This window comes from Camelus bactrianus, chromosome 2, assembly GCF_048773025.1.
Source record: "Camelus bactrianus isolate YW-2024 breed Bactrian camel chromosome 2, ASM4877302v1, whole genome shotgun sequence".
Taxonomy (NCBI): Eukaryota; Metazoa; Chordata; class Mammalia; order Artiodactyla; family Camelidae; genus Camelus; species Camelus bactrianus.
Window position 1 is genome coordinate 95577810 of NC_133540.1, and position 26164 is coordinate 95603973.

A 26164-nucleotide genomic window follows, 5' to 3' on the forward strand; every position below is an offset into this window, starting at 1 on the left:
TGCCCCGTGGAAAGCAATTATATGTCTGCGGAATGACTGCATAAATGAATAACCAGAGCTACTTATGCAGTTTCCCAACTAATTAAATATTTTAAATCAGGGAAATTTAAAGTTGGAAGAGACTTTAAAGATTATCCCAGTCCAAATTACTTATAAATAAACTGAGGCCTTCAGAGATTAAGAAATCTGCCCCAAATTACAAATGTTTAGTGCCACAGTCTGGAGTTACAATCCCAGAATGTAAGCCCAATCAATGATTAGATTTTATTTAAGTGGACACTAATATTTCAGCTATATAGGTCACCTAGGAACACGACATGAAAGGACAAACTAAACTGAAGTAAAAATATTAGGATGCAAATCCTTTCTCTGCTATGTTGTGGGCCCTTCCTGCTCTAATTCTCAGTTTCCTCATCTGTAAAATGGAATAATACCCCGTGCTCATGAGGATCAAATCCTTCACTAAATCTACTTCCTAAAGTTCTTGCAGTCACGTAAGAAATCATGTATACGAGGGTCTAGTATGTTTGGCATATCATCTAAGCTGTCAAGATGTCGTTTGAATTCAAATCTGAATCTGAAGAATACCTTGACTTTCTAAAACAGAATTCACAAGAAAAGAAAAAATCTTAACTGAAAAAAAATTGTTAAATTAACCTATAAAAAAGGAAAATAAATAAGCAGTCCTTTTCATGTTAAACTAATTATTCTGAAGAATTACTTCTTCATAGGCAGATCTACGACATTCAAACTTTCTTTATACTACCTAGGTAAAGATCCCACTATTCATAATAGAGTACTACCTTTTATAGTTGCTTTTAGGCTAGTCCATGGGTCTCTTATTTGATAATTGTATTACATAGTAGCAAATGTACAAGGTCTCTGTTCCGAGTACTGATCCTTGAATTCATAAACCTCATTTATTTTCCCTTATCTCACAAATATATTCTTTATATTTCTAAAGAAGAACATAAGTGAACATAAACTATTTTCTCGAGAAAATACGAAGTCTGAAAATTGTGGGAAGTACAGGCAAAAAAACGCATGCTTCCTCAAATAAAAGAGCTTTAGATTCTAAGAGTCTAATATGGTCTATTATACTAACGTTAGGTGTATTTAGTGTCTTTTGATTTGATGAAATGCAAAAACAAATACTTAAATACATAATACACATCAAGCTGCATGCTTGGCACTAGGGATGCAACTCTAATAAAATACTTCTCTGTCTTTGAAGGGTTCAAAATATGTCAAATAAATTTCAATGCAACATAGTAAAATAAGTGCAAAATAAGTGCTCTAAAAACACAAGTGACAGAGGAACTAATTCTGCCTGGGAGAATCAAAAAGACACCAATAGACAAGATACTTCAGCGAGCTCTTCAGAATGCATAAGTCATACTACAGCTTTTTAAAAAACTGGCTTATTGCTACAACTACCTGAATCACGTACAGTCAAGAATTCATATGTAACCTTATCTGCCAGTTATTACTTTAAGACAATCAGATACTAACCATCTTACAATTAGGTTTGGGCATATATAACCAACCCTCAAATACAACAAAACTCTTCTCAGCAGAGTTGATAAAATAAGTAATTTAATTACCAGCAGTATGCTTCCTTGGAGTAGTCCGAATGGAGTATTCAAAGTCAGGTACTGCTCTGCTACTCAAGTGAAGGTGATAATTTCTTGCTTCATCCAATAAATCTCTACATTTTAGATTTTGCTTGACAATCTGTTCTTTTGCCACAACACCCATAAGAAAGTCAACTGGCAACAGCGGCAAACGAACCTAAGATTGTGAATAGTTGCAGATATAAAATTTAACTTGCAATTGGATAGCTCATTCTCTACTTTCACTGTAGCATGTTCTCTTTTTAAAACTCATTTACTTCATAAATCCTTTCTAACATGTGAATGTAGTTCAAAGTGCCAAGTTCTAAAGCAATTTCCAGTATTGGTCTGCACTAATGAAATGAGATTACATGTTAAATATATCTTCCCTTTTAAATACAGGTTTAAGTAGACTGGATAAAATCATTCAATTGTCTTCAGTCAAGTTACTTATTCACTTCCAAAAATGGTACTGTCATAATCACAAGGCCCCTTGCTGCTACAGGAAAGGCATAATCAAAACAAAATTGTGGTGCTTTGTTCTCTGGCCTTTTAAAGCTAAGACTGAATGTATGGAAATGTGATTAATTTTTCACATGTATGTGAAAGAATTCATATCTGAAACAAATAGGTGATGTTTTCTATGACCTGGAAGGTTATACTAGGGGATGCACCCTCTTTCAGTAGAGGCACTCACCATTCTCCTCTTAAAGATGCACTGATTTTCTAGTGGATTAAAGGGATGATCAAACCACATTATGTGACTGAGTTAAAGGTGCACACACATACACACGAGTAAGATTCAGGTGCAAGATAAAACAGAAATAAAACTTTGTTTTTGTTGACAAACTTATTTTCAAAAGTAATTCTAAGGCCTATTTGTTATCTCCCTGTTAAAAATGTCTGTTGACAGTAAAAATAAATTAACAAATAAATAATTTAAAAGAGACATCGTATATAATTCTGATGTTGAAAAAGTAAAATTGTAGTGAGGAAACAAAACATAAAATGATGTCTTACAGTTCCTTCCAGAATAAATCCAATTATTAGGAATAAGTGTACTTTCATTAGCAAGGTAATCCAGTAAATTTAGAAACTTTATTATAAAATAGCTATAAACTAATGTAGCAGTGTTTTCTCAGAACATTTTAGCATAAATAAAACATTCATTACTACTACCTCAAAGGATATTTTAAATATTCAGATTAAAAAGCAGATAATGGTATTTCTAATTCAAATGTAACACATTCAGACTTATCCTTAAATGGTATAGTGAGTAAGCAGGCAAGTAAGAGTCAAAGCCATTTTCACACTGTATTACCTCAATGGATAATCTACACTTCTTATGCTAAATGGAACATGCTGATTTGCTTCCATATCACTTCATATCTATACACAATCTTACTTCAGTCCCTACCTGTGCAAGTGTTTCATCCAACCATTTGGAATGATGCTGGGGATTGGCAAGAAGCCACTTGATGGCTGCACTATAGACCTGCTTTTCATTCTCAATATTTAGATCACTGGAGGACAAAAGTTTATGGAGATGCTGGGGTGACACACTTACAAAGTCTTCACACTCCACCACTTCAGTAAAATGCTCACAAGCATACTGATCTGCCATGTCCATTAAGTCTATTCGATTGTGACTTTCTGCAAAGGATCTTACTGCCAGACAATTGGAGGGATGAAAATGTAACTTCATGTATTCACAACAAGCTCTAGCCACCAGTTCAACCTGTAGAATACAGGCTGCATATAACAGAGGCTGGACGTTGTCAACTGTCAACGTGAGCCGTGAAGAATAGACAAACTTTACCAAGTCTTCTATTGCATCACCATCAAAATCTCTGATCTCAATCAGTGTTTGCTTGGCTTCAGCCATTTCAGAGAGAAACATGGCTCTGAAGTAGGGAATAACACAAGCCAATACCAGTTTGTGACAAGAGATTAGCTTTGAGCCAACCTGTTCAAAACAAACAAAAAGACTCAGTTTAATAACAAAATTAGTTTTAGATCAGCATCGAGCATGTGCTGTAGCAGGGACAAAAATTCCAGACAAATTTAGTGTATTTGTTTTAACAATGTAATGCTTTGGTCACTTACATTCAATGTAGGCCAGTTTCTTAAAATCAGGCAATTTTCTTCTTCCAAATTAGACAGTTAACTTTTACACGTGTTATCTATAATGTCTATACCATAAACTATGATTTTTCTATATTATCTCATATTTCAGAAGCATTCTGTGAATTAATGAGGACAGCAGCAAACATCACCTAGCACTTTGTATCAGGCACTATATTTTTTTTTGATCTGTTGAGTTTTTTTTTTTTTTTAACTTTTTGAAGTTTTATTGACATACAACATTCTATAAATTTAAGATATGCAACACAGGGGAAGGGTATAGCTCAAATGGTAGAGTGCATGCTGCTCAGCATGCACGAGGTTCTGGGTTCAATCCCCAGTACCTCCATTTAAAAAATAACTAAATAAACAGACCTAATTACCTCCACCCCACCCCAAAAAAACCCTAAAAAACAAAAACCAAAAAAGTTATGCAACCTAATGATTTGATATATGTATATACTGTGAGACAATCACCACAATGAGTTTTAGTAAATTATCACCTCACATAATCACAATTTTTCTTTTCTTTCTGATGAGAACTTTTAAGACCTACTCTCTTAGCAACTTTCAAATAAACCATACAGTATTGGTAACTGTAGTCATCATGTCAGGGACTATTCTAAGTGTTTTCATGTATTAATTCACTTAATTGTCCCAGCACCCCCATGAGTAGGTACTTTTATTATCCACAATTTATCAGTGAAAAAAAACAAATAGAGTAAAAAATGTTTAGAAATTTAGTAGTATCTACTATGAACTTAACTGAGGTTTGTTCATTTCCTATCTAAATTATTTTGAAATGACATATTTTATAAAACATATTTTATAATAAAAAAACTGAAATCTCACCCCTTTAGTTGTTGAAAAATTAGATTGTTTCCAATAGTTTGCTATTATAAATGACAAAGTAGTAAACTTTGTTGTAACTGAATATCTATTTACATTCTCTATTATTTCCCACAGATAAATTCCTAAAAATAGAAATGCTGCTTCAAAGGATAGGTACAATTTGTACCTACATACTGCTAAATTGTCCGTTTCTGTTCTACTTAACAATATTTGTGCCATATTCTGAGTGTTAATTTGTTAAGAAGTATTTGCCAATTTGATGAATGAAATATCTCATTGTTTTAGTTTATATTTCTTTCACTAATATGACTGCATCATTCATAAATTTTGGGCTTTTTTTCTTTTCTTTTTTTTTGGAGAAGTCATTAGGGTTTATTTATTTAATTTATTTTTAATGGAGGCCCTAGGGATTGAACTCAGAGCCTTGTGCATGCTAAGCATGCACTCTATCACTGAGCTATAAACCTTCCCCCCTTTGGGCTATTTGTATTTCTTCTGTGAACTCTTTTTCTATGACTTTTTATTTGTAAGAACTCCTCAGATGTTTAGAATATTAAGTCATTTGCCATATATATTTCACACTTTTCTCTTTTGTAAGTGTGCTTCTGAATTTTATTCACTCCCTATGAATTTTTTAAAAATCAATCTTTTCTTTATGATTTCTGTCTTAGGTGCTATGTTTGAAATGGGAGTCACTCTAATATTCTATAAATATTTACTTCAAGTACGTTTTCTAGTACTTTTATGGTTTTATGTTTTTCACTTAAATCTTTATTTCCATCTGGAAGTTTCTAGTACTGAGATGACAGATACCTTTTTTCTTTTTTTAAACATAGTAGTTATCTGGTTTTCCCAGCACTTTATGTTAAATAATCAATGAGTACAAGTAACAGGATTACCTATGTTTTAGCAATTTTCCTGTTTTCATGCAGCATTTTTGATTATATAATACACTGATAGTTGTGTCTCATTATTTGGGAACTAATTTTAAAATAAGAACTCTAAACATAAAAAAAGCCTGAGGAATGTTACAATGTGTAAATGGTTTTGCTTATAAATTCCCTTTACCCAACTTTTTTCATTAATGAATATCACTTATTTCAGTAAGTATAGGAAGGCTGTTTCTGTTAGTTATACTATATTTAATTTTTTAAAAGAATTCACAAGGCAGGATTTAGATTCCATTGAGTCTCAAGTTGCAACCTAGACTGCAGCAAAAAGCTTGAAATGTTCTCAAATTTACTTCAACCTTAAAATGGGATCTGAAATCTGGTATTAAACATTTAAAAATAGTCTAAAAATATTCTTTTTTGGATTATCTGCACTGGACACCACTGATATTTAATTTCTATGTAAATATCTGTAAATCTCACATGACATAAAACTGCTCAAACAACTAACACTATTATATAATAGTATTATAAGGTTCTACAATTTCCAAATAAACATCATTTTAACACTGCCTTCTCATCTAAGCTGTACAAATCAATAGCTTGCAAGCTATTTTCATATTGTTTATAATAAGGCTGTTTCTCTTTAACTCTAGTTTGATTCAAATTAGGTAAAATAGATATTTAATACACATTTAATCACACCCCTGTGTACCTTTGAGAATACCCACCTTAACTTTAAAGAGATCTTTAAGCCATATGTATGAAACAGGAACATTAAAAAAAAATTAACTTTTATGCATTCATTAATTCTCCTTTAACACTATAGAGTGTCATTATACTCTTAAGCATTTACTCCCAAATTTTTCTTCTCTAGTACATAAAAATAATTACCGATTATCAAAAACATCTCATCAGAAATTTTAAAATGAAAAAATAAACGTCTAAAAACTAGATGCTTAAAACTGGGTGAAAAATGCACAAACTATAAAATATTAGATGTTATTATATAATTTAAAATTATAGAGATAAATACTACAGTATGTCCTTGATAACTAGTGAATTTTTTAGTTTACATTTTTATTAGATCAGTGAACATAAGAATAATTCAAGATGCTCAGAGGAAAAAAAGTCAAGCTAAAACTCAAGCAGTTAAATATGTAGAATATCAACTAATATAATGATCCCTTGTTTAATAAAAGCTTGAAATACAAACATCTAATCAAAACCTTGAGTAATTTCCCACAGATCATCAGCCAACATGGATCAAAATACAATGAAACAAAGGCTTTGAGTTTGATAAAGCATCTCACTTTCAACATGGAGGTCTGGTGGGAAGGGATACTAGGGGAAGTCAAGCACCCTTAATTTTTATTGCTGAATTCAGTATTTAGGTCCAACCAGAAAAACTACATGACAAACTAAGTAGAACTCTGTTTGAAAACAATAAATGATCTGCTGAATTATGAGATTTTAAAAATGAACTAAAAATGACATAAAAAAATTAAACAAAGAATAAAACTTCTATTAACTATCAGTTCTGACTTATAAAATGAACCTATCTATTATCTTATATTAAAGGTCACTTACTTTTCAAGTTTTCTTCCTCCCCTGACTAAAACACATATTCAATGTGTAAAAATCAAGAAAGCACAGAAAAATATAAGGGAAAAAATTTACTCACAATTCAACAAATATGTCAACCTGTTGATATTATTTTAACTTTTTCCCATGCATTTTGAAACATAACTGAGATTGTCCTGAACTTTGTCATCTTTTCCTAAGTTTCTGAAAACGCTGAAACCTTCATGCTTATTGGCTGTATATTATTCTATACAGTGGATGTAACACAGCTCATTTAACTACTGAGATATCAGCCATTTGGACAATTTTTCCATATTTTAAACACAAACAGCATTTTAGAGCAGAGGTTTTTTCAGCATTTCAGAATACTTCCTTAAGGTAAAATCTGAAAAGCAGAATTAACGAATCAATAAATTTAAGCTTTTTATAGCTCTTCATATATACTGCCAAACCATCTGTGAAAAACAATGAGCCAATTTACATATCCACCAGCAGTGTTTGAAAATACTTCCTTCACCAAAATTTCAAAAGCAATAAATGTGTTAAATGTTCAATACGTTGATAAGGGAAGAATTTTTCAACGATTTTTTTTTCTTCTTTGCCATATTTAGTGCTTTTTAAAAATTTGGCTATTCTGTGAACTATTCTTTCGTGAACTAGTTGTTCTTAGATTTGTTTCATTTCTAAGTATTAATAGTTAAGTATGTTTTTAACTATAACATACTAAAAATTTTTTATAATTAAAACAAAAACTAAAGCATATTAGCTTGAAATGTTTGTGATTATGCCACAACAGTAATTCAAGCTAAATGTTTAAGAACTACATAGAAATAAAAGTGCAGAAGACACATAGCAGTACAGAAACAAAGACTGAAGGGAAAAAAGCCTATATACCTGTCTCCTTTTATGTTTGTATATAAGCTATATTCTAATTTTTCAGTTTAATCCCTTGTAATTTTGCCCTTTTAGCTCAATTAGCTACTCTTTTCATTCAGCCAAAAATTTTAATCAGCTTGAGTAGCCAAAAAACATGTTTAATTGCCAAGGTTAAGAAGGGGTTAAATGTATAAGGCTCAAGATAATGTCTTAGCTTACAGTGAATTAGCATATTGAAATGTCTAGCCACATTCACTGTTCTACAATCTTACCACATTTATTTTAAAAACTTTCACAATGGAAACAATTTTTAGGTAGTAGCATTTTGGGTGTTAAAGGATCTATGGATAGAAATACTTCAATACCTCCTTTTCGGAGCAACATGAAAAAAAATCAAAATACTGATTTACTAGTTGAAAGGATAAAAGTAAAAGTGATCATAATTTTATTAGACTTCTTAACACAGAATATTTAAATGTTAATTACAAAATTACTTTCGCTTCTATTAAATTATGTCTGTTTTCTAGTCAGGAATTAACCGTTACATTTATAAGGATAATAATTTTATCATTTCTACTTCTGGGAAGTATACTACTCTAATGTAGTTTACATATTTTATTTCCCTGCAATTTTTCAGAGCTCTTATTCTTACTTGGTCAGTTGAAAGTTTTGACAGCAAATAATTATAACACTTACAGCCTTCAACATGTTTATTAGAATCCTATAAATACTTGCCTAAAAAAAAATCACAGAAGCACACATATCAAAAAAAAAAAAAAAAAAAAAAAGAAGCCAAATACTATGAATGAAACATATTCAATGGTGGCATCAAGAGATGATGTTAGGGGTTGTCCTCCTCTAATAATCCCTATTAAACTCGTCAAGTAAAATTAACTGTTACCTTTAAAAAGAACAATGACACTTCCTCAAACAACATAAAGTATAGGTAAAAGCATCTTTGTAAATGCCACTCTTGTCGATCTGTGACATACAATCTAAGCATTATGAGTGCTATGCAATACCCCTTCAAGACAACTTCCCTCTGCCCTGTCCCCAAACTGTTGCCCTTACAAAGCTTCCCTCAGATATAATTTTAGACCTGCCACTAGATATACTATTTTAAAATATTTCTCTAATAAATGTAATAAAGTATAAACAAGTTTTACCTCTCCCTGGAATGACCTCAAGATAATATACAGTCTCCTAAGTGAAGCCTTTCCAGTCACCTCTCAGACATAATAGATCTTCTCCCATGCTTCCATAAAAATACCACAAAATGACAATCACTAAGTTGTATTATAGTTAGCTGTGAATGTGCCTATCTCTGGCTAACCTTCAAATTCTTTTATGGCAAGTACAGCATATTATTCAAATTTACTTATACTCTCCATGTAGTAGGGTAAGATCTTAGTAAATATCTGTTAAACGAATTTGTTTGTTGTTTCTAATATAGGTGCTCACTTTGGAATTTTAAAATGCACTAATGGCCTTACATATGAACAATAAAACAAGTCTTGATAATTGCCTTTCTAAAATGTTTGTTCTAAAAGCAATAATGATCAACGGAAACAAATAGCAAAAAGGAGATGTATATATCAAGGCATAACCCCTAAGGTTATATGAATGTAAAAAGTGAAGTTTATGTCAAACAGCATTGTAAACTATCCATAATCCTATTTGGTTTAGTTGTTCTATGATAGTTAAATTACGAAAGTTTAAGAAATGCTGAATTACAATTAAATGAATCCAAGAGCAGACTTGCTAAAAGATTAAGTTGTAATTCTTTCTAATAAATAAGAACAGAATATACCATAGCAGAATTATCTGACACTCTTTGGAAAAACAATAATAGTGCACGTAATGAACCTAACAGCTGATATTTATTTTTTTTATGCACTAAGCACTGTTTTAAGGACTTTACATGTTATCAATTCACTTATTCATCACAAAAACCTAATTAATTTTAGTTGAAAAAATAAAAATGATAGCCCCTTTAAATTAGTGAAGCTTCTCATTACCAAAGACCTCTGTCATTGCTTCAAACACAGTATTTTTGGGTTTCCAGCATAGATTCTTCTTAAGTTTTCATTTCAACCTATTGCTGAAGTTAATAAAGAAAAGTTATGAAATCAGTTATCATTTGCCCTAAAATGACTGTATCCTTATTTTTTCACTTAAGTTTATATGTAGCAGCTAGTAAAAATCATCCTAAAGTCCAATTATAAAACTTATATAATAACATTCTGTTTAATTATTTTCCAACACATATTAATATACTGAACTGATAATTTATTATACAAATAATCTATTTTACATTTTATTTTTGCCAAAGGCAATGTGGGTCACTGAATTTCACACTAGGGTTGAAAATGAGAACAATGGCGTTAAACATAATATGCTACACAGATCAAAGAGTTTAGGTGTTCCTTCCTTAAAATATACACATGGCTAAATTTCACACAAAGCTAGTAAAATTATTTAATGGCTTCCTTCTCAATATTTTAGGACCTAGAAACATATAAGGAAACTAAGAGTTTAAGTAAAAAGAACAGGGGTCACTTACAGTGTAACACTATACTCCTGAACGTTCTGGGCTTGAAACTCAAGCGTTTATGTTTTCAGTTTATGGACTTTTACTGAGTGTCTCCTGATCTGACTCTCTGAGGATGGCCTCAATCCCCACAATTCTGACCTCTAAGAATTTGACTAATAAGAAGCAGAAAGTAACATCTGAGAGATCGCAAAGTGGTAAATCTCATGTGGAAAATACTGCATGGATGCACATAAATCACCAAAAGAATTTAATTATTACACTGCAAGATATGAATAATAATAAAGTACTTTAAATGAGCAATGAGAAACAATTAGAAAACATGTTCTTCCACACTGCTTTATCAATTTTCTAATTTTATTAAAATCGTCTTTTGTAGCAGAGCAACATGATCCTATAGACTTAGACAAACTCTACCAAAGACTTATTCATCCAAGTCTAAATAGACTCTACTTCACTATCAGGTATAAACAATCTCACTTAACAGACAACAGTATTGAAGTAGAGGTGAAATTACAGGCTTATCTTGGAGATACTGCAGGTTCAATTCCAGACCACTGCAATAAAGCAAATATTGAAATAAAGCAGGTCACACAAGTTTTTTGGTTTCCCAATGCATATGAAATTTATGTTTAGACTATCCTAAAAGTGTGCAACAGCATTATGTTTAAAAATCAGTGTACATACCTTAATTAAAAAAATACTTTATTGCTAAGTAGTGCTAACCATCATTTGACAACTCAGGGTTGCTTTGACAAACCTTCAATTTGTTTATAAAAAAAAAGCAATATATGTTAAATGCAATAAAGCAAAATGCAATAAAACGAGATATGCCTGTACCAGAATAGAAACATTCAATAAAACACTAGTGCAGCTACATAAACCAAGAATTCTAACTTCTAACCTACATCAAGTGTAAATGAATACATTAAGATTTTTAAATTCATAAGTTGAAAGCTTTTCTGATCAACAGCAATTTACTCATTTCACTAATAATAGCTACTTGTTTTAGGGCTAAGAATTTTCAGAAGTTAAACTAAGAAACAGTGAATATTAACATATAATTAGTACAATAATTTTTTCTTATGTTAAGCTCCCTTTACTTACCCTCCCTTGTCCCTTCTCCTTTAAAAAAGGATTGAAACTAAAATCATCCTGGCTATAAGTAGTACAGCACCAAAAATTTGCCTGGTTACAGAAACCTTTATTTTTCATAATACACTGAAGAGGATGAGAAAAGAAAAAAGAAGACAATCTCACCTTCAGTGTGACATCACAAAGGTCTCCATTTTCATAAAACTGAAGAAGAGAACCATGAAAATCTTTCCAAGCTTCATTTGCTTCAAAGATAAAGGAATCTTCTCCATCACCATCACTGACTGAAGATCTGTTCTTTATTTGCTGGTGCTGTTGCCTTTTCCCCTTTGTGAGGCGATTCCTAGCTTGTTTTGCATTCAAAGATTCTGAAGCCATTTGTAACACTCTTCTTTTAATACAGCTCTCTTCTCAAACATCCCATTTATTCTTTTGTAAAGGATGGGGAGAAGGTAGAAGGTAGATGCCACTCACTAAACTTCAGACATTTTTCAAAATCCACTCAACTGCCATTGTTCAGCTTGCTGAGACTAAAACAAAACAAAACAAAAACCACACACACATAAAAACAACCCCCCCAAAACCCAATCATTAGTAATTACAGCTTACTGAATGCTATATATATAAAATGACTGTAGAAATCATTATTGAAAAAATAAGTAACTTTGCATTTTTATACTAAATGTCACATAAGTTATCTCAGCTAATTATTTTATATCAGTGAAGGAACTCCTTTAATATCAAACTGGAAAATTGTGGGAAGATGGTGGGATAGAAACATGAGGAATCTGCCTCCCCACCGAGTCAACAACTGCATCGGCAAGAATCTGTCTGATAACTATCTTGGAACTCTGGAATCTGCTAAAGGCTTACAACTTCCAGAAGACAACTTAAATGGTAAATTACAGTTAATTTTGGTCAATTTCAGCTCTTTGTACAGCAGCAGCTGCCCATCCTACACCCCCAGCCATGTAGCTAGCAGCTGTGCATGTGTTCCTGAAGCAGCTTGCGCAGAGTCTGCAGGAGCCACAGTAGGCAGGAAAGACTGTGTCCACCAAATATCAAGCCTCTCTCCTCTGACTGCTGACTACTGTTTCTGATCGCAGAGGTGCAAAGAGGTGGGCAGCCATTGTTGCTATACGTCCCCCAATTGTTGCAAGCCTCCCATCTCCTCATCTTAAGTGACTTCCCAAGGATTTAAATGGCTGGTGCCCTTTACACCTTCATTTTCATTTTTTCCCCTTTTGGGAGCAAGACACTAAAGACTGAGACAATAAAAAACCAAATGCATATAGAAGAAAAATGAAAAAGTGACCATGTATGCCCAGGAAAAGGCTCAGAGAAGACCTGAGAAGACCTGAGAAGTCCGTTAAGTTTACACCTCAGTTTGACTCTCAGCACAGAGAAAGCCTATATCAATCAAAAAGGGTAGAAACAATTAAAAAAACAAACCTCAAGGAAGAGGGAGAATCTCATTTTCAGAGTTACCACATTATTAGATTCAAACGTCTTGTGTTCAACAACAACAAAAAATCACAAGGCATACAATGAAGCAGGAAAGTATGGCCTATTCAAGGGAAAAATAAATCAACAGAAATTATTTCTGAAAAAGAAGTAATGGTGTTTATAGTAGACAGAGACTCTAAAACAACTGTCTTAAAGATGCTCAAAGAATTAAAGGAACACATGGTAAAAGTAATTTGTGTGAACAGAATGGAATTATCAAATAAGGAAATAGAAAACCTAAAAAAGAACAATAAAGAGATTCTGGAACTGAAAAGTACAATAACTAAAATTAAAATTCATTACAGGGATTCAAAGGCATACTTGAGTAGGAGGAAAGAGTTAGCAAACTTGAAGATAAAATAACAAAAAGTATCAAGTCTGAGGAATAGAAAGACTGAAGAAACATAAACAGAGCCTATGGGACGCTACCATAAACAGACCAACATACATATCATGGTAGCCCTAGAAGGAGAAGAGAGAGAGAAAAGGGCAGAGAGAATATGTGAAAAAGTAACAGTTGAAAACTTCCCAAATTTGATGAAAGACATAAACAACCAAGAAGCTCCAAACAAAGATGAACTCAAAGAGATCCATGCCAAGACACATTATAATCAAAAGCCAAAGAGAATCTTGAAAACAAGAAGTGATTCAGCTCATACAGGTGACCCTCAATAGGACTATCAGCAGAATTCTCATTTGGAGGCCAAAAGACAAAGGGCAGGTAAGTTCAAAGTACTAAAAAATAAACTCTGTCAACCAAGAATCTATATCCAACAAAACTGTCCTCCAAAAGTGAGGGAGAAATTAAGACATTCCCAGACAAACTAAAGCTGAGGGAGTTCATGACCACTAGACCTGGCCTGCAATTAATACTCAAGGAAGTCCTACAAGATAAAATGAAAGAACACTAGACAATAACTCAGTCATATAGGTATAAAAGTAAATACATGCTTAATTACAAAAGCTAGTATTATTGTTAACAATGGTTGTAACTCTATTGTTTGTATTTAAGAGACAAATACATTTTTAAAAAATTATTAATGTAAAAGCTAGTATTGCTGTAATTTTGGTTTGTAACACCAAATATTGTTTCCTACATAATTTAGGAGTATAATTTAAAATAATTAAGTAAGAAAGAAGAATTTAAATAAAACAAAATTTTAATTTTAAGAACAATTTTAAAATAATTTGAAAGAATTTTTAGTTCATGTTTTTGGGTATAAATGTATAAAGATGTTATTTTGTGACATCAACAACTGAAAGGACTATGAAAACCAATATATGTATGTATATGCAATATTGCAACATTGTGCTGTACACCAGAAATTGACACATAACTGACTGTACTTCAATTAAAAAAAAAAAAACAATGAAAAGGGGTGGAGATGAAGCTGTAAAGGAGTAGAATTTTTCATTAAAGTTAAGCTACTATAAATTCAAATTAGAGTATTATAACTTAAGAATGTTAAATGTAATCCTCATGATAAACCACAAAGAAAATATCTATAGAATATACACATAAGAAAATAAGACAGGAACTTAAACATTTCACTACAAAAAAATCAACTAAACACTAAAGACAACAGTAATGCAGGAAATGAGGCTCAAAATAAAGTGATAATGCATACAGAAAACAAATAGCACAATGACAGAAATAAATGCTTCCTTATCAGTAATTAAACATCAATAGATTAAATGCTCCAATCAAAAGACAGATAGGCAGAAGGAAAAAAAACCATATAATCCAATGATATGTTGTCTACAAGAGACCTGCTTGAAAACAAAATGGTCAATGAAAGATTATCAATTATGGTTATTCATATCTTCTTAAAGTTAATGTGGTGGACACATGATGGTGACTCCCACTAAGCCATGCCCTCCTATAATCCCCTTGAGTGTGACAGGAACCTGTGACTTTCTTCTAACAGAAAATGGAAAGGTGAGAAAGTGTCGCTCTCTTGACTATGTTACATTATATAAGACTGTGAGCAGACTGGAATGAGAGGCTCTCCTGCAGGTCTTGAGGAAGCCAAGTGCCATGGAGAGCGCTATATAGCAGAGAATTACAGGCAATCCCAGGACCTGAGGGAGGCCTCTGCCTGAGGCAGTAAAAGGTTAGGGTCCTCAGTCACACAGCTGCAAAGAAATTCTCCCAACAACCTAAATGAGTTTGGAAGTAGATTTTTTCATAGTTAAGCCTCCACATGATAACAAAGACTGGCCAACACCCAGACTGCAGTGTTTGTGAGATCTTGTGCAGAGAACACAGCTAAGTTGTGCCCAGATTCCTCATCCACAGAAACTGTGAAATAAATGTATTTTAAGCCGCTAAGTATACAGTAGTTTGTAACACAGTAGAAAACCAATACAGATACCTTCGGTCAGATCTAAAATTTTATCTGAGGAAAGCACATGTAGGTATTCTAATAGCCAGAAGCTCCTCTAACATCTCTTTTATGCTCACATTTCTAATACAGAATAAACAAAGAACAGGTGGGGCAAACAGAAAAATACTTCAACCAGGAGTCAAAAATCTTGTCAGTAAAGGGTCATATAGTAAATACTTCAGGCTTTGCAGGCCATAAGGTCTCTATCACAAACACTCAATTTTGCCCTTGTAGCACAAAAGCAATCATAGACAACTGTAAGTGAATGAGCGTAGCTGTGTTCCAATAAAACTTAATTTAAAAAAACGGTTGGTTTGGTTCAGCACAATCAACAGAATGGGAGAAAATATTTGCAAATGATGCGACTAACAAAGGCTTAATTTCCAGAATATATAAACAGCTCATACAGCTTAATAACAAAAAAAAACCAATCCAAAAATGGGCAGAAGACCTAACCAAGCATTTCTCCAATGAAGACATGTGAATGGCCAATAGACATATGAAAAAATGCTCAATATCACTAATTATCAGAGAAATGCAAATCAAAAACTACAAGGAGGTATCACCTCACACCAGTCAGAATGGCCATCATTCAAAAGTCCACCAACGATAAATGCTGGAGAGGGTCTGGAGAAAAGGGAACCCTCCTACACTGCTGGTTGGAATGTAGTTTGGTGCAGCCATGCACCAAACAGTATGGAGATTCCTCAAGAAACTAAAAATAGACTTACCATATGGTCCCACTTCTGGGTATACATCCAGAGGGAACTTTAACACAAAAAGATACACACATCCCAATGTCCAAAGCAGCACTATATACAATAGCCAAGACATGGAAAAAGCCTAAATGTCCATCGACAGATGACTGGATAAAGTAGTTGTGGTATATTTATACAATGGAGTACTACTCAGCCATAAAAAGAATAAAATAATGCCATTTGCAGCAACATGGATGGACCTAGAGATTGTCATTCTAAGGTAGGCTAGAAAGAGAAAGAAAAATACATGATATCACTCATACGTGGAATCTTAAAAAAAAAAAAAAAGGACACTGTGAACTCATCTACAAAACAGGAACACACTCACAGCCTTAGTAAACAATTGTATGGTTACTGGGGAAAGGAGGTGGGAAAGGATAAATGTGGGGGTTTGAGATTAAGAAATATTAGCCACTATATACAAAAATAGATTTTAAAAAATGTTTCTTTTGTATAGCACAGGGAACTACGCTCAATATCTTGTAATAACCTTTAATGGAAAAAATATGAAAATGAATACATGTATGTATATGCATGACTGTGACGTTGTTCTGTACACCAGAGATTGACACATTGTAACTGACTGTACTTCAATTAAAAAAAAAATAAAACCAATTGTATCAATAATCATGTTAAATAAAAGTGGTCTAAATGCCTCCAACTAAAAGGAATACTACTCAGAGACTCAGGAATACTACTCAACAACAAAAAAGAATAAGCAATTAAAACATATAACATGCTCAATGAAAAAAAGCCAATCTCAAAGGGTTACATCCTGTATGATCCCATTTATGTAACATCCTCAAAATGACAAAATTATAGAGATGGGGAAAACACAGTGGTTGCCAGCAGCTAGGGAAAGATGAAGGCAAGGAGTGGCAGGGGCTGTAAACGGGTATCACAAAAGATATTTGTGATGGAACTATACTGTATCTTGACTGTGCTAGTGGTCACATGAATCCATACATGTGATAAAGTATACATTCATAAATGAGTGCATGTAAAACAGGAAAAATCTGAATAAAGTAAGCAGAAATGTATTAATGTCAATTCCCTGGTTATGATATCGTACTAAAGTTATGCAAGATATTACCACTGAGGGAAACTGGGTGAAGGATATCCAAGATTTATTATTTCTTACAACTGCAAGTGAATCTATAATTATCTCAAGTAAATGCTTAAAAAAGAAAAAAGAGACTGTAAGATTGGACAAAACAAAATGAGACCCAACTATAAGTTGCCTGCAAGAAAAGAGCCACTTTAAGTATAAAGATACAAGTAGGTGAAAGTAAAAGAATAGAAACATATATACCATAACAGTAATTGGAAAAAACATGAACTGGCTATATTATCAAACAACACAAACTTCAGAGCAAAAAAAATTACCAGTGATAAAAAGATACTATATAAAAAGTGGATATCCACATTACAAAGAATAAAGTTGGACTCTTACCTTACACCATACACAAAAATTAACTCAACATATATTAAAGATCTAAATGTAAGACCTGAAACTATGAAACTCCTGGAAGAAACCATAGGGGAAACACTTCATGACACTGGTTTTGGCAATGATTTCTTGCATATAACAAGAAAAGCAAGGCAACAAAAGAAAAAAAAAAAAAAAAAAAGAGAGACTACATCAAACTTTAACACTCCTGTATCTTAAAGGAAGCAACCAAGAGCGAAAAGGTAACCCAAAAAGTGGAAGAAAATACTTGCAAATCATATATCTGATGAGGGGTTAATATCCAGAATAAAGAACTCCTACAGTTCAGCAACAAAAAAACATGGCAATCCAATATAAAAATGGGCAAAGGTCTTGAATAAACATTTCTCCAAAGAAATAAAAATGGCCAATAAACACATGAAAAGATGTTCAACATCACCAAATCAGGGAAATGCAAATCAAAATCACAATGAGGTATCACCTCACATCTATTAGGATGGCCACTATCAAAACAAAAAACAGAAAAGAACAAATGTTGGCCAGGATGTGGAGAAATTGGAAGCCTTATCACTGTTGCTGGAAATATTAAAATAGTACAGATGCTATGGAAACAGTACAGTAGTTCCTCAAAAAATTTAAAATAGAATTATCACATTATGCAGCAATCCCACTTCTGCATATATATACGAAAGAACTGAAAACAAGACCTTGAAGATGTATTTGCATACCCATGTTCATCTCAGCATTATCCACAATAGCCAAGAGGTAGAAGCAACATAAATGCCCATCAGTGGATGAATGGGTAAAGAAAAAGTGGTATATACACAGAATGGAATATTATTCAGTCTTAGAAAAAGAAGAAAATTTTTATATGCTATAGCATGGATGGATTTTGAGGACATTATGCTAAGTGATATAAGGCTGTCACAAAAAGACAAATACTGTATGAACCCACTTACATGAGTTAGGTATCTAAAGTAGTCAAATTCTTAGAAACAGAAAGTAAAATGGTGGTGACCAGAGGCCAAGGAGTAGGGAAAAAGGAATTGCTCAATGGGTACAAGCATTTCAGTTTTGCAAGATGAAAAAGTTCTAGAAATCTGTTGCACAACAATGTGTACGCAATTAACACTAATGTTCTATACTTTACAATGGCTAAGACGGGAAATTTTTATGTTGTGTTTATTTACCACAATTAAAAAGCAACATTACATACTAATAAAAGGGTCAATTTACCAAGAAGATATAATAATTCTATATGCGCATGAACCTAACAAAAAAGCTTTGATTGCCAGAAATTTTTACAGATTGTCCTTTTTACAGATTGTCCTTTTTACAGATGAAGAAACTGAGGCACAATGAGATGGAGTGGAGCCCAAGTAAGTGGTGTAGCCAGGATTCAAACTAAGCCAGCAGGACTCCAAGGGTCTATGCGCTTAAATCCTATACTACTGTTCAGAGCATTTTGCTAGTGAAATAGAATTATACAACAACAACAACAAAACATGAAAAATTAAGGTCTCTATCTTCTCCCTTCTAAAACCAGCTACTCTTTCTAATAATTCCTTTACTTTTGGAAGTAGCAACGCCATTTTTTCAGGTGCCCTAATTCAAAACCTGAGCCACATCAGACTCCTCTCTTGACTTACATAACCCATCAGTCTCAATTCCCCTGACTTCTACTTGGCAAAACCTCTCTCCTACTCATCTTTTTCTTCCTACTTTCATTAAACTCTACTCTCTTTCTCTGTAATTCAGACCCACATACCTTGTCTGGACTATAATAGACTCCATTAACCATAATAACCTCCATTAACCAATCACAGTGCCCCTCTTTCTCACCCCTAAACATTTGTCAAGGGCAATGCTGCCAGATTTATCTAGCTATACCTGTCACTTCCAAACTGCTTAATATTATGTAGTTCAACAGCTTATCCTGGCATTCAAGGCCCTTCCTGCTTTGACTCCAGCCTACCTTCCAATCTCTTCCACCACTGATTTTTGACATAAAGTAGGGAAAAGTAGGGGAAAGACAACCTACTAAACCACTGTGTCACATTTCCCCCCAGATCTTACATATACAGTTGTCCCTCTGTATCCACAGGGGATTGGTTCCAGGAACCCACTCGGATACCAAAACCCAAGGATGTTCAAGTCCCTTACATAAAACGGCATATAGTAGTTGGCCCTCCATTTCCATGGATGCAGAACCTGCAGATACACAGGGTTGACTGTACTCTCTCATTTAAGAATCACAACTACATTACAGATGGCCTAAACATCCCTGACTTGCCCAGTCACACAGGTAGAAAATGGTGAGAGCTAGGGTTTCAATTCAGTTCTAATTAGGCCCATTCTTCTACTGTATCACAGACTTCACTATTCCATTTCCTCAAGTATATGTGCAAGACCTCAAGCTATTCCTCATGGGGGAATGATGTGAAGGCCCAGCTTATTAAGTAATGCTTCTTTTCATGAAGCCTTCTCTAATCCTTCCAATGGGATGTGATCTCCCCTCTATGAACACAAACAGTACTTCGTACTTTGGATTCATTCAACATCTTTCCTTATGTTTTAGATTTATCTGCTTAATAAAGTCTGAACTCTTTGAAAAGATTATGTCTTAAAAACATCTGTGTATCTTATCCACATGAGCCTGGGTCATAATAATTGAATTAACATGACTTCTGTGGGTTGGGTGTTTTTTTTTTTTTTCCAATATTAAAAAACTGGGTCAACTTCATTACCAGTAGTCTAATGAGTCTTCTTTCATCTAGAACTTTTACCATACCATATTTGGTGCCCTAAGTGTCTGGGTATTATGATTGTAGGCATCATTAATATTTTTAAACTTTACTAGGTTTAAACACATACAATTCAAAACTATCATACACTTTTCCCCCATATACCAAACTACTATAGCCTCTGTCTAGTAAAAGGCTTTATTTATTACAGTCATAAAATTATTTCTTTGTCAGAGAACTACTCTATGAAAAGGGCATTAATACCCATTTTTATAAAATTTTTTTACATTTGACCTCAGATTTGGGCAAGACACAAAAGCTCAAAAACTTTCTATACCAAATTCTCTTAAAACGGTCTATTTAAAGAATACAATGTCTTCAACTTAAAAAAAAATCTATTATATATACTAGAACATGAAGACAGAACAGGAAAAAAAATTTACCCTAGGACACTTCACTCTAAGGAACTTAGCCAACTGTAGGACTTACAAAGACTGTATGTTAATAACAAGTGAGAGTATAATCCCACCTAAACTCTAACTCAGAATTTTTAAAACATGTATCTAAGATTCTGACTCTTATAGAAAAAAATATGGTACTCCCCTTTCCCAAATATATTAAGAGAATTAAGACATCAGGAAAAAAGAGATGGTCCATGGCAGTCTGTTTCTAATCACACCCTGGCACATTATGACAGTGAAGCAGACAGGAAGATGAGACTATTTTTTCTGTTCCTCTAAGTGTATCAACCAACAAAATAGGAAGTTCTAAAGAAAAGAGAACTCCAAACAGAAGAAAATAGGTTTTATTGGTTCACTGCAGAGAATATATAACAAAACTAACATATTTTACATGTAAACACAACTTACAATGAATCACAGAAAACAGAACTTCTAGCAAAAGCCTAAAGATACTACCATGTTGTCAGTCTACTTCATTCTCTTTTCAAATTTCTTTGCACTTACAATCCCACATTTTAGCATGTACTATTAATATGAAATACTATTATGCAGAATTCTGTAAAAACTCATACTGTATTATTCTTGAAGAATATTGTTTTAACTCATATATTGTATTATTCTCATAAAGATCTTTACAGGCAGAGTGACTTTTATACCACACATTTATCAGAACAGCTCTAAGTAGAAAGAACTCCGAACAGCACTTTGACTGAAAGTACCTCAAAAAACTCAACGCTATATAGTTACTGCTGCAGTACCTACTACAGGAAGCAATGGTACTATTAGACTCATTCTTCTTTAAAATAACTTTAGTTTGTATTCTTCACAATTCAGTTAGATGAAGTTTTTTTTTTAATTGAAGTAAATTTATAATGTGTCAATTTCTGGTATTAGATAAAAGATTTAAAATGATACAAAATATTACATTTTATAGCAGCATCTGATCAATTTTAGAGCTATATCTGAAAGTTGACAGAGAATGTGTGTATTTAACAAAATTAACTCACAAATATCTGTGAAATATCAAGATGGTAAACCCCACATCATGTTGTATAGAGGAAAACCCGACTGCATGAATTCTCCACACACTCCATGCTATTTCATACTGCTCTGTCTCTGCTCAGGCTATTCTCTCATTCTGAAATGCCCATTCTAATTAGCTGACTCTTACCTTTTAAGACTAAGCTCAGGTTCATCTGCTCAAAAAGGTCATCCCCGAAAATCTGTCTTATTCCTAGCCTGGACCACATGTACTGCCTCTGTGCTCCTGTAACAATTTGATCATATCTTTTTCATTGCACTTAACATAAAGTGGATTATACCATATTCAACTGTTAGTCAAATTTATAATACTTTTAATAATTGCCTATTCAGTATTGTTCTTTCCCATAATACTACACAAGCCCCTAAATACAGGCACCTTCTATTCACTCCTATCATTCCCATGTTAAGCACAACATATCATAAATAGATGTACTTAAAGTATTTTTGGAATGAACAGATTATGAACATTAGAGATTATTTTTCTATGCTTATCCAAATCAACAAAAAATTAAATTATTTTAGCTAAAATAACACTGCATTCTGGATATACAATTTTAATCACAATCATATGTAAATATTTTAACAAAGATATTTTTGAATTATTTCATTTCAAAGGTATGTTTCTTAACATTTAATTTTTTACTTTTAAGTCAAATAAGCTATACTCATTCCCTTTTTATTTATAAAAGCAAAGAGTAGAGATTTTAAATTTTGAATCAAATAGTTCAAAAGAAGATATATTATGCCAATGATTAAAGGAGAATCTGCTGCTTTGACAAACTGGACTACAGCTTCAAAAGTTACTACTCAGTAAAGGTACACATGACTTCGAACAATTTACTACTGTGACTTACAAAAAAATGTTTTTCTTAACATTAGCACATATTAGATACAATTGTTATTTGTTATCGAATTTTGCTTGTTAAATACTAATGTCATTTTCAGAATCTATAAACAACATTTTCACTATACTGAGTATAAGTATGTAAGTATAACATTTAAGATGTTCCTACTTAGGGATCTGTTTTATTAAGAAGGCATTCTAGTGATGCTTCACTATCCATAGTCATTTCCTTGCTTGAACTAGATGACAATTTATTACACATAATAGTCTGAAAATCTAGTATAAAGCATTAAAAAAAAAAACGACTTAAATTTTACCTAAATAGGTGAACGATGTGTATGAACTCTTAGAAGACTATTTTTATTTGAGAATGCCATAGAAGTTACAGGGTTATACCTAATAAATTATTATTATTTGAATAAAAACATAAACCCTACTAAAAAATAAACTTACCACTAATTTGTTTCTAAGTGTTAAAAGATGAGATAATCCCCACTTGACATCTGTAACAAAACAAAAAACACAAAGCTAAATAATAGTTACTTACTTCAGGGAGCACTCTGCTGGTCAGGCACAGCTCCTCTGAGCCTCTAAGAAAAGTACATGGCTAATCTTACAAAGGGTTTGGGAGGAAGTGTGGAGTTCAGTGGCTGGTGGACTTTCAGTGAATAGGAGTTTGCAAGCCTCTAAGGGAAGCTGTTATTGGTTTAACTAGTTCTAAAAAACTGTCATTTATTAAGTAAGCAGATTTAAAACTGGTTCTGGGGACTATTACCATGGCTATACAAGAATCAGTCTTTTTTTTCTTTCCCTCAGGTTCGTAATTTATTGTACAAACTGAGTATCACAAGATGAGCTGACACTAGCTTCTTCAGGGATGAGACCTTAACAGATGAGGTACAGTTTAGAATTTATGTTGCTTTCACAGCTGGAGTGTTTTTAGACCTTAACTTGAAGTATAAGACTATCAAAGCAACGCTTCTGTACGTGGCCAGTACACAATTCATTCTCCCTGTGAGAGTGTAAGAGCTGAAGTATTTTTTGATGCCGGCGAAAATGAATTGGGCCTCAGTTTCTGGACCTGCCATGATTTCAGTCTGGAATGGTGAAATCACAAGGCGAAGGAGGCAAAGTTGAGTGAGAGCCTCTCAGGTACCAGAAGCAGCCTCCTGCACTTCAAGGAGTTTACAGCTCTCTGTTCTGGCTACCTCCTAGGAAAGAAGAATCAGCCTTTTTTAAAGGAGTTTGGGAACACACTTTTTTATTCTTACAAGGTAAACACATAATCCAATATACACATACATGTACTAAGGATATATACTAGTCTGGTGCTTTTATAACATTTCAAGAATTTTCAATAAAAAAATAGAAATACTGTCAGTCTTAAGGGTAAACACCATTTGTCTTATATTAGTTTAATCATCCATTCATTCAGTCAGTTATCACCTGTTATATTACAGGTTCTGGAAATTCAAAGATGAACACAAAAAGCAACAATCAAGTGCTTTATAGCAGTGCTATTCAAAGTGAGTGTCGTCCACAAACTTTTTTTTCAAAACAAATCTGCAATGAGGTAGGTCAAAAATGGAGTGTTTGGAAACTCTTTTAGCAAAGTAATATTTGACAGACTAACTTTATGTCTGTTGAATTTCATTAAAAAAAACTGAGGTATGTATTTTGTGTGTCCTCTTTTTCATTTCATTTTTCCAGTAATTCATTTTTGTCATCTTTTACAAAGTATTGATTCACAAACTAGTCTTTCACCACAGAATCTGAGAAGCACCACTTTATGGGGCTCAAGAAAGGCAGATACCCACAATAGATGAGGCTGTGTTATGGTCTGGTACTAAGATACATGGAAAAAGAATGTGGATTACACACCAAGAGAGTGTCTGCATCAAAATTTGAAGAATGGTGTTGGTGGCTTAAAAGCAAATGTCTCAGAAGACAGATATAGCACTCATATGAAAGCCTGAATCATCCATCCTCTAGATGGACTAAGATTATAATGTCTGGAAAAACAAATGACTCAGTAAAATTGCTTCAAGAGTCAGATTCTAAATGTGAAAAAACTTAGGAATACCTTAACCAATCTATCTCTTATATTTCGCTTTTAAAAAATGCATGAATAATCTAAATTTTTAAAGTTATCTATAAAATGAGTCCCCCCCCCAAAAAAAAGATGAATAAGACATGACGTAATTTCTGCCATTAAGGAGCCTGAATCATCTAGATGGGACACAAACAGGTGATGATGATAATAATGTGGTTAAAGGCAACAGTAGAGAGATATACTGGATGTTATGGGAGAACCTAAACTAACCTTTGTGATCAAGAGGGCTCCCCCATTGAATACAATAGCTCACATATACTCAAAGTTTCAGTTCCACTTTATTCAACTATAATCAAGTTTCAGATATCCTACCTCCTAAATTTCTCTCCTATTGTTGACCTTGCTTCTCTAGCCATACCACTTTAGTTGCAGGCCCAATCATCTTACAATTATTATTATTAGCCTCCCTCAATCTCTTCTCTCACCAATACATTCATCCTTCTTAATGCTGCCAGTTATCACTCCCAAATTCAAATCCAAACACATAACCTCAGTGCTTAAAAATTTCATGGATAATGTAACGGTAAGCAGAAAGAACTAGATAGACTGTATGATTTCTATTTTGTAAATATGTGTATGTGTTAGGTTTCTAACTCCAATTATTATTTTGGAATCAAGTAATGAAATGACTCCAAAAGTCTCTACTTTTTTACAGAGGAATTTGTGGAGGAAAATAAGGAAATGTAAGCTTAAAGTCGGCAACAGAACTTTAAGGCATGCACCATACAAAGTATATACCCAAAGCTCTTCAAATTCTAAAAAGAGAAATGACTAAATGTTTACTGTTATTATAACTAGTGTGTCTGTTTTAACTAGGTTAAATATTCCTATATATCATAAACATTTTATAATAGTTTAAAGTCCCTTATATAATGATCATATAGTATACTTGTTGATTTTATAGAGAGAGAACATGGTAGAGCAGAAAAAAAGTGAGATAGGTAGGGGTCAGGAGAATTGGATTTTAACTAACTGCATTATTAGAAAGTCACCTTATCTCTCAAGTCTCAGTTTCTTCATTTATAAAAAAGAAAAACAGGGTTGGTCTAGGTCAGGGGTCTGCAATCTTTTTCTGTAAAGGGTCAGATAGTATTTTAGGCTTTGTGGGCCATCCACACTCTGTCACAACTACTCAATTATGCCACTGTGGTAGGAAAGCACCCGTAGATAATACATAAAGGAATGGCTGGTTGTGCTCCAAAAAACTTCACAAAACTGACAGCGAGCAAGATTTGGCATATGAAACTAGTTTTGGATAATCACTATTTATAG

General features: G+C 33.1%; 1 protein-coding gene and 1 pseudogene across 19 annotated transcripts in view; both read right to left on the reverse strand.

The window, feature by feature from the left end:
- Positions 1-26164, reverse strand: part of KLHL8 (kelch like family member 8) — a 59296-nt gene that overhangs the window by 27355 nt on the left and 5777 nt on the right. For 14 of the 19 annotated variants that reach the window (XR_012500489.1, XR_012500480.1, XR_012500506.1 and 11 more), the window contains exons 2-5: positions 23233-23282; positions 11751-12115; positions 3031-3579; positions 1605-1791 (exon numbers count right to left, since the gene is read on the reverse strand). Coding sequence is in view for 1 of the 19 variants with exons in the window: in XM_074346909.1 (XP_074203010.1) it covers positions 1605-1791; positions 3031-3579; positions 11751-11963 (949 nt within the window). In the remaining 18 variants the exon portion in view is untranslated. Of the gene's footprint in view, positions 1-1604; positions 1792-3030; positions 3580-11007; positions 11033-11750; positions 12116-22062; positions 22159-23232; positions 23283-26164 lie in introns of those variants that run through there. The other 5 variants (XR_012500474.1, XR_012500510.1, XR_012500473.1 and 2 more) reach the window with 5 other exon arrangements.
- On the reverse strand, positions 23313-24311 carry LOC123619997 (ATP synthase F(0) complex subunit k, mitochondrial pseudogene; annotated as a pseudogene).